This window comes from Brassica napus, chromosome C2 (assembly GCF_020379485.1).
Source record: "Brassica napus cultivar Da-Ae chromosome C2, Da-Ae, whole genome shotgun sequence".
Taxonomy (NCBI): domain Eukaryota; kingdom Viridiplantae; phylum Streptophyta; class Magnoliopsida; order Brassicales; family Brassicaceae; genus Brassica; species Brassica napus.
The window spans coordinates 1,097,135-1,112,108 of record NC_063445.1 but is presented as its reverse complement, the minus strand read 5'-3'; the positions used below and the strand labels follow the sequence as shown (position 1 = coordinate 1,112,108).

Here is a 14,974-nt window from a genome sequence, read left to right as displayed (position 1 = left end):
TTGAAGCATCAAGATTATGAAAAATCAAACATACTCAATAATACTTTTTAATATATTGCTTTGTAATAACTTTCATAATAAAATATTAATTTTTAAATAATTTTTTAATGCATAATCTATAAACATTGTATTCATTTTTAGTTGTTTTCACTTGTATGATATTATTAATTTTTTGTTAGATATCAATTTTTCACAAGATCTAACCAACCAAACAAGTAAAACCACCATAAGCTAAAATAAAAACTAACATACATGTGAGAAGAAGAAAATCTATACAAAATTTTCCCAAAATTTTTCAAGAATAACACTAATCAAAACAATTTGCAATAAGTATCAAGTGTATAATTATAACACATTAAATTGTGAAATTCATCCAAGACCATTAAAATTTTACTAACATACACTGTAAAATAATTAAATCATGAAAAAATATGATGAATAATACACAAATACACTTTTAATAGAATTTACGACGTAGACTTCAACTGCAGTCTACATTTGTAGATTTACAAAAACGTCTACACTTATTATCTAAAATATAGTCAATCCAAAAAAATTTAGTGTATTTGGCGCAGGCTTGATACACAAAGGCGTACAAAGTGTGTCTTAGATAACTCGATCAAGTTCCGTACTTGTCGATTATTCGTGACTGGCATAAGAGGAGTATTTTCCTATTCAGAGTCATTTGTTTTAAATGATGTTTGGTAAGGAATAGGTTAGCACAATCTTCTCAATTTTGTTGTCCAGATCATAATCTTCTTGTGTCATTTCAAGAAGTTTACCATGTGTACAGCCATCATGCACAAGGAACATTCTTCAACCTTTCCGATTCTTCATCCTTTTCGAATATTTTGTCACCCAAAATATCTTTGACCCATGCTTCACACTCGCTCTAAGTTTCCAACCACATCCTTGAACACGATACTTAGCCACATACAGAGTTTTCGTTGTCTTATATGCTGAGAATGTAAATTTATATTCCACAGTCACCGACTTCAGCTTTAAAACAAGTTCAACCTTATTAGCAAAACTATAAACGAAGACTTACAAATACGTCTACAATTATTAGCTAACAACATTGTCAAATTAAATGAATTATACCTTCATAATTATTAAAAAAATTCTTTTCAAAATCACTCAAACCCATTAGGATTAACTAACACACACTGTCAAACAAAAAAACTAGAAAAATTTAATGAATAATACACAAATTCACATTTTTATAGATTTTTCTATGCAGACTTAATATTCAGTCTCTGAAGATGTAGACGTTCTTTTCAGTTTACAGACGTAGACTGTCAAATAGGTCTACTCTTTGGGTTGGTTTTTGCAATTGACCATTTTACGGGTTGCTTTCTATAGTTGAATAAAAGTTGTGATTTTGTACATGTAGACTTTCATTTCAGTCTACAATTTAAAAATGTTACTTTTTGCAATTGACCAGAATTCATCCAAGATTTGACTTTCAGAACTAGACTTCATATGCAGTCTACATGTTTGAATTTTTTTGAAAGAGGTTAGTTTTGCAATTGACCAAGTTTGACTTCAAATCAGTAGATTGAAATGAACGTCTACGGGTGTGTAGACTTCTTGTGAAGTCTACTCTCAAATCCGACAGGTTGGTTTTGCATTTGACCAAAATAAAAAAGTAGACTTTATACGCAGTCTACATTTTTTTTTTAAGATAAGAAGACTGCATATGAAGTCTACAATTTAATAAATTTTTTATTGCTTTTTAAACTTTTTGGTCAAACACAAAACTAACCTATTCCACGAAGTCAAAGTTTTGGTCAAATGCAAAACTGACCTTTTATAGACTTCGGTGGCAGTCTACATTTTGTAGACTTCCGTTGAAGTCTATTTTGAAAAGTCAAAAGTTTGGTCAAATGAAAAACTAACCTCTTTTAGGTAGACGTCTTAGTAAGTCTACCGAAAATTTTATTTTTGTTGTCAAAGGTAAAGACGGAGACTACTGGGGAAGTCTGCGTTAGAAAAAAAAATTGTCTGGTCAATTGCAAAACTAACCCGTGCGTTGACAAATAGACTGCATCGTAAGTCTCTACGGAGGCGTAGACATACAAAACAGTCTACCGTCGCGACACAGATCTGAAAAAGAACGAAAACCATGTAAATAGTTACCTTTTTCATGTGTAAAGCTCGTTTCCAACCTTTTCAACCGTCCAAACTCCAAATATGAGCAAAAAAAAGCATCTTTAACGATTCACTAATGAAGAAACTCGAAAATATGAAGTTTATGATTATGAAAATGATAGTTATGAGAGTTTTTTAGATGGAAATGTAGAAGAGATGAGAAGAAATGTAGTTTTTTGGGTTAGAATGAGAAAAAAAGTGGTTGAAAATTGAATTCTAGAGTTTTAGAGCTCAAAAATGGTGGTTCATGGTGGTTGAAAAAATTGATGATGATGGCATTTTTGTAAATAAGAAGAAATTGTTAGGGTGTATTTGGTTTTTTGTTAATTTCGAAATTAATAAAAAAAATAAATAAAATGGCAATTTTGTGAATAATTCAAAAATATAAGGATAATATGGAAATTTTATTGATGAATAGTATGGACAAAAAAAAAAGGGTTGGTTTTGGGTTTGACTTGAAAATATGGGTTGGTTTTGAAAAACACCCTTAATCTGATTAGAACAAAACAATAGTTGTGATTCATTTTAAACGAATATATACAACTCAATATACTTAAATAATGAGTAAGTGACCATCATGATTCTTATACTCAAAATAAAAGGCATAACTAAGTCAGCCATATAATATTATTATATAGTTATGCAATTTTAAACCGACAATATTTTTCTAAATTAATATATATATCAAACTATATATAATCTAACAAAAATATATTATAAGTCCAACAAACTAAACCAAGCTAAAAGCAAGAAAATGATTAATTTAATTTTAATCTATTTAGAATTACGAAACAATTACAGTATAATTATGAGGAATATATGTAATTTAATATTCAAAAAAGTGAACCGATAAATTTTTATGAGAAAAGTTACATATATATTTAAAATAATATCCTATTATTTTTAATATATAAAATTATATTACAAAACTATTTAAAACTTTTAAAATTGAAAATAAAATATTAATAAATTATGCTAAGTTATGTATTTTGTAAATATTTGTATCCATATATAAACGCATAAAAGTCACATAGTATATATGAATATTGAATGACATCGATAAAAAAGTGAATTATAAAATGTATTAGGTAAAAAAACTATTAAGATGGAAATATACATTAACAAACAAATACTTTAAAATTGAAAAAATACTAATATTCGCATATGTTTGAATTCTCCTGAATGCAAACGAGATTCGGGTATCGACATTATTAGAATCTAATACATAGATCATAATGTATAACCCATATTACCGAATACATAATATACGATTATATCTCAAATTTCTTAAAACTGATTTGTTCACTCTTTTATATATAGACTTCAACCTTTTGGCTGTAGCATAGCTTTCGTTTTAATATACAGATCAATCATCTTCGATTTATGGGCCCATATCGTTTGGGTCTAAACATTATCATAGACCCATAGGTAAATATAAACGAAATCCTGAATCAAATTTTTATAAGATATCAAATAGATACGCCTTCGAGTTAGAAGTTCCTAAGTTATAACAAACAAACAACTAAAATATAGAAAATTGTGACGCATAAAATGCACAGAAATACTACATACTAAATTCTAATCCCATAGAATCAACCTAGCATGTGTATATATTGTAAATTGTGACGCATAAAATGGAAATAGTTTTTTCGATTGGTACAGCTAGGTAAATATAGAAAATGTTTATATTTGTAATAACTGTTTACATATTTGTTATATCATTGCAGTCAAAATATCATACCATTAATGTTGTCGATAATGCAACTAAACATGTAGTTACAGATCGACTGATCACTTGTTCAAATTACAATGTATGATTCGTGGTATTAGTTCATATGACAATATGGTGCTATGCATATGCAAAAAGGTAGTGCGTGATTCATGTTTTCTTATCATTATTCACTAGAGACAATGGAACTCACTAGTTTAAAAGCTAATGTCTATCGATGTCGCTTACACATTTCTTTCCAACCAAAATCTTACATCACTGATGGATTAGACGTCAACAGGAAAGACAGATTGTGGACCAGCTTCTATATTTAGGGTTATAAAATCCACTCAATAATGTCACTTTCCTTTAAAAGCGCTATCCATATAGCAAATCCGACATTACATACTATCTTGTGTAGTTCATCTCTAAGCATCAACAAAGAAGATGCTTTCTAGTAAAGTGACAAAGTGGATCAAAAAAGGACTTGTACATGACTTACTAGTTGTAGTGTTAATTGAAGGAAGAAGTCAAGACATTCCATCATATTTAGATACCCAAAGTGACTTACACATACATTATCCAATTATACTTCCTCCAAAAGTAATATATAAAATCTTTTTATTATCGTTTTGTTAGGAGAAATGTAGGCGAATTGGCTTGCATGTCCTTTCAAAATGAAATGCTGGAATCTTCTATGTTTAAAAGCATAATCAATAAATTATGTGAAGGATAAAACTAAAACAAATGTATTAAAATTAAAAAAATAACAATGTGTTTTAAAAAGTAAAGTTCTATTTCAGTTACAGAAGGTTTTTGTTTTGCAGTTACAAACCGAAATTGCATGTTTTTGGTCTTTGGCATGCAATAGGCAAATGGCATTTGGCACACAGAGAACACGACCTATCACAAAAGACCAAACCGATATGCTCGAGGATGGAATCGTGTAGACTAAAGAAAACGGTTACGCTAAGATGGTAATGTCCGTTTCTATACATCCAAAATCATATATTAAGTAGAAGACAATTTAGATGATACATATATTCCTTCTCCAAAAACTACCAAAACCAATAAACACTAGAGAATACAAATGCATCTCCATGCACCTTGAAGCTGTGTCACTCATAGACATCACTTAAAATGTTGTACTGCCACACTCTTCATAATAAGACAATCTTCACCGCTTCAAATTTGTGTGTTCATGTCAAACAACTCCACTCTCTACAAAACGAAAAGAACTGTACAAAGATTTTTTTACTGAACATATTAGTTTAAATAGACTTTTTCTGAAAAGTTAAGTACATCTATTAATAAAAATTAATTTACTATGTGTCAAATAAATTTCGTGTGGCTTTGCCAGAATTTGTTTTATTGAAAGATATAATTTTTTAGTCAGTTGCAGCTAAATTTATATTTTGTATTTTTATGAAGCTAAATTTATTTATATTTATATGTTTCATTTTTATATTGTTGTCGACCTATAGTGTTACGTAACGTATTTCTTTTCTTCTTTTATTTTGTTTGTCAACGTTTTTTTTCCATTTTCTTTAGGCATAAGCCAATAATCAATTTTTTTTTATATTGCTGCTTTAAGATGATGAAACGCTCGGTTTCTTTATCAACAAGAATCTGCAGTTTTTTTAGTTTAAAAGTAAAAGAATATGTAAAAGTTCCAAAAAAAAAAGAATATGTAGTTTAAACTGTTTGAAATACCATCTTAAAAAAACATCTTTAACAACTAAGAAAAAGCCAAATTACCTTTAAAATTACTTGCCTATACAGCTAATAGCATTTGGCATTGTTATTAAAGTTGTCATGGGTCTCACAGATCCCACCAGCTTTCCCCAATAAACTGTGACCGTTTCACTAAAATGATGAAACGGCCGGGAGGTAACTAAAAAGAAAAAAGATGATGAAAGGGTCGGTTCTTTGATGAAGTTTGTAACGGACAATTCTTGTATTTTGAATCGAACCAAACCAAAATCACAATTAGTAGAGTCTAGGCCTGGGATTTTGGATCGAACCAAACCAAATTTTGATTTGTTTAGTAAGAAATTCGGTTTGATTCAGCAGGTTTATAAAAAAAATTATTTTTTCAGTTTAATTAATAAGTTTAATTTTCAGAAAAGAAAAAGAAAAAAAAAACCGTGGAATCGGTAATTGATTTATCCACAAATAAAGACAAAGCATTTAATAACACACAAAAACACTGACGTCACAGTATCCCCCTCGCACCTATAAATATCAATAATTTCTTTCTTTTTTTTTGAGCAACATATCAATCTTTTCTTCTCCACTTATAAGACCATAAATAAATAAGTCCCTTAACGTTTATTCGTTTATATATCTACTAAAGAACCTTTATTTCATTTCCATTACTATATCTATACATAAATGGCAATGGGATGCATCACAGCTCTCCCTCAAAGATTCAGTGAAAACAAAACCAAAGAGGATCCTTCAATCTTCGATGCAAATTTCCTGAACCAGCAGTCTAACCACATACCTCAACAGTTCGTATGGCCCGACCACGAGAAACCTTCCTCGGATGTTCAACCTCTCCAAGTCCCTCTCATAGACCTCGACGGTTTCCTCTCTGGTGACCCGTTCTTAGTCTCGGAGGCTACTAGACTCGTCTCTGAGGCTTCAAAGAAACATGGTTTCTTCCTAGTCACTAACCATGGCGTCGATGACACGCTCTTGTCTCGTGCCCATCTATCCATGGACTCTTTCTTTAAGGCACCCGCTTCTGAGAAACAGAAGGCCAAGAGGACGTGGGGCGAGAGCTCCGGTTACGCTAGTAGCTTCGTTGGGAGATACTCCTCTAAGCTCCCGTGGAAGGAAACGCTGTCGTTTAAGTTCTCTCCCGAGGAGAAGTGCCATTCCCAAAACATCAAAGACTTTGTTTCTGAAAAAATGGGAGATGAATATGAAGATTTCGGGTAATCATATTAGCAACTATTTTTGAAACTTTCTTTCGAATATCCAAAAAGACACATCACTATTAAAACTTTGGGGCCAAAAATAATTTAGTAAAAATTTTAATAATATTAAAAAATAATAATAATTTGGAGGTTCAGGTCTATTTGTGTATTATTAACTAATAAATATTTGAAAATCCAAAAATAATGTTTCACCTCACCATGTCCAGAACCGGTTCTAACTTGTTACCAACATAATTGATTTGTTTTATCCATGCAGAAAGGTTTATCAAGAATACGCTGAGGCCATGAACATTCTCTCACTAAAGATCATGGAGCTTCTTGGAATGAGTCTTGGGATCGAGAGGGGACATTTTAGAGACTTTTTTGAAGACAGCGAGTCGATATTACGGTTGAATTACTACCCGCAGTGCAAGCAACCGGAGCTTGCATTAGGGACAGGACCTCACTGCGACCCAACATCTCTAACAATACTTCATCAAGACCAAGTCGATGGTCTTCAAGTTTTCGTGGACAACAAATGGCAATCCATTCCTCCTAACCCTCAATCAGTCGTGGTCAATATAGGCGACACCTTCATGGTACTTATAATTATTATGATGACCAGTGCATGTATTAGTAAATTAAATGACAAGAAACTTTTAACATTTTTTGTGTCTTATAATTAGGCTTTAACGAATGGTATATACAAGAGTTGTTTACATCGAGCGGTGGTGAACAGCGAGAAGGCTAGGAAGACGTTTGCATTCTTCCTATGCCCGAAAGGAGACAAAATAGTGAAGCCACCAGAAGAACTAGTAAGAATGATGTCTGGTGAAAGAGAGTATCCTGATTTTACATGGTCTATGTTTCTTGAGTTCACACAAAAGCATTATAGATCAGACATGAACACTCTTGAAGAGTTCTCAAATTGGCTTAAGAACAGAAGAAGTTTCTAAAACAAGGAGACAATGATGTGGTCCATAAGTTGACTTGTAGATTTTCTCAAGAGACAGGAGATATCACTCAGATAAGGAGCCTTTTGTCTTTTGCTTTGATTATTTATTATCTTGTTTATGGTGGTTGGTGTAAGATAAAATTTGCATATAAATAAATATATGTACTTCATTGGTGATGTTATCATTTAGTGATGATTTCTATTTATTACTTCATTAAATTAAAAATAGTACTCATAGAATATAGCATTAATTTAAATTATTATTTCAGTCATTTGAAAAATAAAATGGTTATATGATTTAACAAACAGTTAATATTAATTCCACACCAGGTACTTAAAGATTAAAGACGATTCAACCATTAGACTACTAACATATAAACATTGACAATAACATTAACTAATATGCAATTTGGACATCAAAGCCTCAAAGGATACACAAGTAATAAAAACACAAACGGTTTAAAACATAAATCCAAAATGTCAATATTAAGGTTGTCAACAAGACCAAGTGGATATCAGGCTACATATTTTAAAAAATGTCCCCAAAGATAATTATAAAAGACATCTTTAAGTGTCGATTTATACTATTAAATATACCAGATAAAAACATCAATATATTGCAAATGTATAGGAAAAAAACAGCAGAAGATTGTGCGTCGTTACTAGGCTGCGATCGTGTTTTAATATATACTATAAGACCGAACATTGTATCAAGGCTAAAAACGAAAACTAATAATAGATCCAAACCATGGTCCTACTTTTGGAATTATGAATGGTATTTGCTGTTTCCACTATCCATTTTTTCACTCCACACACGAATTTTAGATTCCATTCAGTGAGAGAATTGATAAAACAGTGAAAAACAAAATTCGATTCGACCACGAGATAAGAAAGAAATAGATTCCACTATGTAATGTGTGTATCTCTAAATCTATAGGAGGTTTGGATGGTTGTACTTGTGCCATGCAAGAAGACAACGTACTTGCTTTTTTGTCTTCTTCTTTTATTTTCTTGGAAATAAAATGTAATATGATAAGAAATATTATATATATATGTAAATTCATTTTATTTGAAATAGAAAATAGAGCGGGGTACTTCAAATTCTATTATAAAGTAAATATAAAGGTTGGAGATGCTCTTTAGAACAAAACAAACAAACAAACCATATGTAGCATAACTCCAATGATGTAATAATTGTATTTTTTTTTCCTGCATACGAAAATTCATATGGATATCCAAAATATTAATTTAGGGTGCCAAAACATTAGCTTATAAAAATCCTATATATCTTAGGCTTGATAGCAAGCATCACTTGTAAATTTTTGATATTTTAATGTGTACTTTTTGTCTCTAGTTTACATCCTACAAATATGTAAATGTAGCTATAGTACGCAATAAGTTTGTTTAAACTTTCTTTTTGCAAGAAATTTGTTATGATATTTATCACCAACAATACTATGAACTAGGGATGGACACTTCGGTTATTTTCTCGGTTCGGTTCGGCTTAGTTAGTTTGGTTTTAGTATTTTTCCAACTGAAATAAACCATAAGTTTGGTTTGGTTTAGTTTGGTTTATGTTCGGTTCGGTTTATATTTGGTTCAGTTGTATTTGGTTCGGTTCAGTTTGTTATTTGGACAATTTAATTAGATTTCTTAGTTTAATTTTGTGTAAGAAAAATTATGTTTTAAATCATAAATTACTTAAACATAACTATGTGAACTAAATTCTATATAAAACTGAAACAAAAACTTTTTAAAAAGTCACAAAAGTATAAAAATTTAAAAAAAGTTAACTAAAAAAACATCACTAGTAATGTCTCTTATATCATTATACTAAAAAGCCTGCAATAAATTATCTTTCATGTGACACTATGGAGAAAAACTTTTATTTTTAATAAAATGTGCTTTAGATTTTAGGTTTAGATTTACCATCCATATTTACATATATAAGAATATAAAAATACAGATTTTCTATATTATTAAATCAAATATTTTGATGATTACATATTAGGTTAGGAGAATATATGTTAATGAATGAAAAATGGAAAATAGGTTGGTTTGGTATTAAAATTTTAGTATATTCGTATTACTAATATTTTTAATTTAAATAATTATAAAACACATCGGTTTTTCGGTTCGGTTCAGTTGGAAAAATCTTCAACCGAATGGTTTAAAATAGATTTTGGTTCGGTTTGAATCGGTTTCGGTAATTTTACTCGGTTCGGTTTGTTTTTTTTGGCCCACCCCTACTATGAACCAAGTTGTTTGACCAAAAAAGCTAGGGGTGGGCGTTCGGGTACCCGTTCGGGTTCGGATCGGGTATTTCGGATTTTCGGGTATTTCGGTATAGAGGTGTAGGACCCGTTCGGGTATTTCTATATTTCGGGTCGGGTTCGGGTATTTTTAGTTCGGTTTCGGTTATTTCGGACCGGGTTCGGATATTTAGATTTTGAAAAAAAATTAAATTTTTCATTTCTTAAATTTCTTGTATTTAAGAATATAAATTTTACTTAACTTTTTATTTTATTTTTAATAGATTAAATGGTTAATAGATTTGGACATAACATTTTAAAACTAAAAATGCATTAATTTAGTTATTGTTTTAAAATTTTGGATGTAACTTTTTGTTAATTTTTGAAATAAAAAAACTTGACATGCTTTTTAAGTGAGTACCAAATCATTTTTTCCGTAATTGCATGTATATCATATGAACTTAAAGTATGTGTAGTATTAATATAAATATTTTATATAAAATAAGAGATGTAAACTAGAAATATAAGGTTAATTATACATATGTTCGGTTATCTTCGGATATCCATTCGGGTTCGGATATTATCCATTCGGGTTCGGGTATCCAATCTCTCCTAATTCAATACCCGTTCGGGTATTTTGCTACTTCGGTCGGATTTTGGTTCGGGTTTTTCGGATCGGGTTCGGGTGCCACTTCGGATATCGGGTAAAGTGCCCACCCCTAAAAAAAGCTATGAATCAAATCATAAAAGGAAAGCCTATTGATTAAGAAAGGACAAGCCACATTAAGCGTGAATTTTGTTTTATATATTTATTGCACGTATAAATAATTAGATAGATAAATGAAGAAACGTAACCATCTGAAAAAGGCCCAATGGGCCATCCCCTACTTCACATAAGGTAAACCAGGCTCTATTCACGTGCTTCACGTGCAATCTCTCTGCTGTCTCCTTTCTGCCGTCTCAATTACACACTTCACGACAGTGATATCTATCCAGTCCCAGCTACACGACTGTATTTCTTATCTAGTATTTTCACATTTCTCTCCGTTTTCTTCTTTTGGGATTGGATTCTATAATTTATGATACAATAATTCAACAAAAAACTTGATGCTCTCTCACTATCACAACCTTTGATTTGGGGTATCTCCTATTTAACTGTAGATTTTTTGTAGCTACTTCTTAGAAACTGTACACGATACAAGCATTCGAACCCTAGCTTACTTTAATGTTATTGGAAAAAGACAAATAAAGACGTAAATACATAATAATGGTGTAGCGAGACCCTTTTCAAAAATAAAGATTTTTTTGTTTTTGAACCACAAAAATAAAGAATACAGGTTAACAGGTACAAAATTATTGCCTTCAATTTTTTTCTCAAAAAAAAAAACAAATATCTCTCAGTTATATCGCTTTTAATGTAATGATACATTGTCAGAATGTATATCATTTGAGATATTTCATGAAAATGTATTTTGTACGTTTCCGAAGAAGATGGTACAAAAACCGGAAATTTAGAAAGGTAAATTCCAAAATCCATTTTCCCATAAATATATTTCTCTATACCAAGCATACAGGTCGAACATTGATACACGTCCAATTACTGGTAAAAATTTGTTCAAATCATGTAGAACTCTCTCTATTTGACTAGAGTTAATAAACACTCAATCTCACTCACTAACAAAATTCATTGAAAATAAGGCACTGTGTTAAACGAGATGACAATTTGTTACGCCTTATCAAAAAAATTGGAGTAGATATACGTACATTATCTTGTGGTCAAACAAATGACTTAATTAGATGATGAGTATTGAAATGACATTGCATGATGTCTTATATGATCAACAACAAGATCGTTCCAAATACAATACAATGTGGTCACCCAGTATAGTCACAATCAATTACTAATGTTTTAACCTAGTGAGTTTGGAGTTAGGCCATAAAATAGACATATATGTATAAACAAATATCTATATATGTTTCTCACGAGACCCAATATTTCAAAATTTGTATTTTTCTGAAATGACAATGTGGAGATTGTATTTTTCCTTAATTTAACTTTATGCTTACGTAAGAGATGACTTGTATTGTTTATACCTCGGGTCGTTTTGTCTTTTCCATCGTCTTTGTCTTCAGCGAAAAACTAAATTGTAAATGGCCAGAGATTACGTCGAGGAAAGGGTTCTTACATAATTATTTTAAATGATTTTCTTGAATCTCGACCCATTGGATTTTATAGATACTGTGATATCAAAATTTTAAATATTTAAATTAGTTTGGATCGTTGTAGCAAACTTATTCTATTTTATACGTTTTTTTTTTTTGTCTTTCCTATGATGTATTTACACACACATAGCATTTGAGGTTGATTTAGACGTGATTTTACTTTGTTCCTTCACGGGCCTTAAGAAACATGGGTCTTTGTATAAGTAGATTGGAATCAGGCTCATGGGCCTTCTAAAATTGGGGTTAGCTCAACGGGTCTTTTAATAATTTTTATTATAGGACTATATTGTTTCACTGGTGGATAAGCTTAATAGGGGCTTCACAGGATTGAGACTGTGATTGGAACTCAGTCAACGGCTTCAAAGATATGCCTTTAGCGTTTACAATGTATGAAAACAGAGTTGTTGGATTTGGATGTGCAGGTTGGATATGCAGAGATGATAACAGCTGCCTTTGAGGCAGTTTTTTGGTTAAAGAAGTTGAAAAGACCTGATCCAATGGTTTCTTGTTCCTCAAGAAACAAATCTTCAGGTGCACGAAACGCACCGTGGATGGCCACAGCCACCATCAGAGGGACGAAATATATAAAGAAAGTGAATGGATTTGCCTTTACTTCAAAATGTCAGCTAATAGCATGTGCCTTTTCTATGTTTATTACATCATTTGTTACATAACGTTCTGAAAAAAACTAAAAGCTGACACAGTCTGAGATCATGTTGAGGTGTGACGTCTTCTTTGGGTTTGGGATTTGGTGGTTATGCTTTCCTTCGTAAGTAGTGATCACTGACTTTGCGTCGTGGAATGCTCTCTCCACTTGCTTCCTTACGCAACATCCTGTGAAGGTGCACTTGTAATAGCTCCTGCGTGCATCACACGTTTTAGGTAAATAAGCGCCTCCTTGTAACTGAAGTTGAGAACAAAAAAAGAAACAAAACCTTGGATTTGGATTGCCTTTAACGACTTTCTGACCATACTTTCTCCATCTATAACCATCGTCAAGAATGTCTATATCACTTGTTGTCTGAACTACCACTCTTGGCTCCTTCACAGCCTCTTCTCTTTTCCTGCATTAATACAAACAATCCAAATCACATCTCATTGTTTTCTCACTTTTGACAGACTCCTTCCTTTCCATTTTAAACGTCATTTTAGATTTGTGTACACAATTAAGAAATATTTAATTTTGTATATTTTCTAAATAAAAACATCATTAGCCACATTTTAACCAATTAAAAAAATAGACTGGAATAATGTTAATAAATTTTCTATTGAAATTCTAAATCAACACTTATTTTGTATCGAAAATTTAATTCTACAACGACAACTAATATGATAACGACAACTAATATGATACGGAGTGAGTATGATTTTACTTACCCTCTTTTGGCATCTACGTTATCTTCACCACCACTCTGATGAGAACTGACGTCATTTGTTGCTGCAGTGGAAGCTGACCTCTTAGTGAACTGAGGTTTGGGATGATTGTGGCTTCCTTTATAGACAATCTCAGTGACATGACCCTTCACAAGAGAAGTCTCTACTTTCTTCTTTGTGAGGCAGTTTGGATACGTGCATCTGAAGTAACTCCTAGGGTTTTCGCTTCCTTTGACTTGCTTCTGTCCGTATTTTCTCCAGTTGTATCCATCTTCAGAGGTTTTGTTACCTGATGACTCAAATTTGGGTACATCCACTTGGGTTGAACGCTGATCTTCTGTCTGAAAATGAGATAGGAACAAAGGAGGAGATGTCTGGATGGTAGTGAAGGCAAAATCAAAGTGCTCCTCCTTCCCATCTTCAGCTTTGATTTCATTCCGGTTGGTAAGCAAACCGTTGTTCTTCCAGTTCAGAGATTCCAAAGGAAACGTGCCTGTCGTTGGAGATGGCAAAACCTGTGAACCAGACAGAAGACAAGAGTAATGAACCAGACAGGAGTTGCTTTTCTTAACTAAAAGAACAGGAAACTTCACTTATTAGTTATTACATTAAGTTGTTACAATCCCAAGAAAAAGACAAATGGGTTCTTGAAGTCAAATGGGAGAAAATAGTTTCAAGCGATAAGAGAGAAGGGAACATACGTTAGAGGAAGTGAAGAGAAGAGGAGAGTCAAGAAGGTCGGCTTGAGTAAGACCAGGAGGCATAGAGAAGTAGGAAGAGAGAGGAAGTGGAGACGGTGTTGCTGACTTGAACTTAGGAACAGATCTTTGCTGGTTGAAAGAGGCCATCAATGGTTACTGTATGTGATACTCTTCTTCTTCTTTTCTTTACTGCAGAGGAGGAAGTTTCCAGGAAACTAAGGGAATGATATTTGACTAAGTGAGAGAGGGAAAGATCAAGCAATTATAAAGGGTTTATTACATGTGACTTAGTGTGAAGCGTGTTTAGTTAAAACACTCAGATGTTTGACTTTTATAAGGCGGCTAACATATTTTGTTTTGTAGCTCCACAATCACTGAACGTTACAGCTTACAAACAAATAAAACGTATATAATTCATAAATGGACAAACACAAGAATGTAAAGCAAAGGAGTGGTTCATACTTAACTTATGAGATGGTTTGAAAAGATTTGTCATTCTATGTTTGGAGCTTGACTTTGTTGAGTCCACGGTAGAAGTCCTTATTAGCCTGGACAAACTAGTACAAATCAAAATCTCACTTTCATTGTTTGAATGTACATATTAGACTAGAGGAAAAAAAATCAAAATAATCCCAACTTTCAAATTTAAACGAGAAAAAAAAAATAATTTACGAACCCGTCATTTT

The 14,974-nt window shown here is 31.9% G+C and overlaps 2 protein-coding genes across 3 annotated transcripts; one reads left to right on the top strand and one right to left on the bottom strand.

Annotated features, from left to right (window-relative positions):
- The first annotated feature begins 6,121 nt into the window (after positions 1-6,121).
- LOC106422618 (gibberellin 20 oxidase 3) lies at positions 6,122-7,915 on the top strand. Its single transcript, XM_013863405.3, has 3 exons — positions 6,122-6,801; positions 7,061-7,382; positions 7,470-7,915. Exons 1-3 carry the CDS (start codon positions 6,254-6,256, stop codon positions 7,737-7,739), a joined length of 1,140 nt encoding a protein of 379 aa, XP_013718859.1. The 5' UTR covers positions 6,122-6,253; the 3' UTR covers positions 7,740-7,915.
- Positions 7,916-12,796: 4,881 nt separating this feature from the next.
- Positions 12,797-14,584, bottom strand: LOC106422600 (probable WRKY transcription factor 26). Of its 2 annotated transcripts, XM_048746333.1 has the most exons (4): positions 14,289-14,584; positions 13,591-14,102; positions 13,149-13,277; positions 12,797-13,073 (listed from the first exon to the last, which is right to left on the bottom strand). In XM_048746333.1, the coding sequence occupies exons 1-4, from the start codon at positions 14,433-14,435 to the stop codon at positions 12,902-12,904; spliced, it is 960 nt and encodes a 319-aa protein (XP_048602290.1). In that variant the 5' UTR covers positions 14,436-14,584; the 3' UTR covers positions 12,797-12,901.
- Positions 14,585-14,974: the final 390 nt, after the last annotated feature.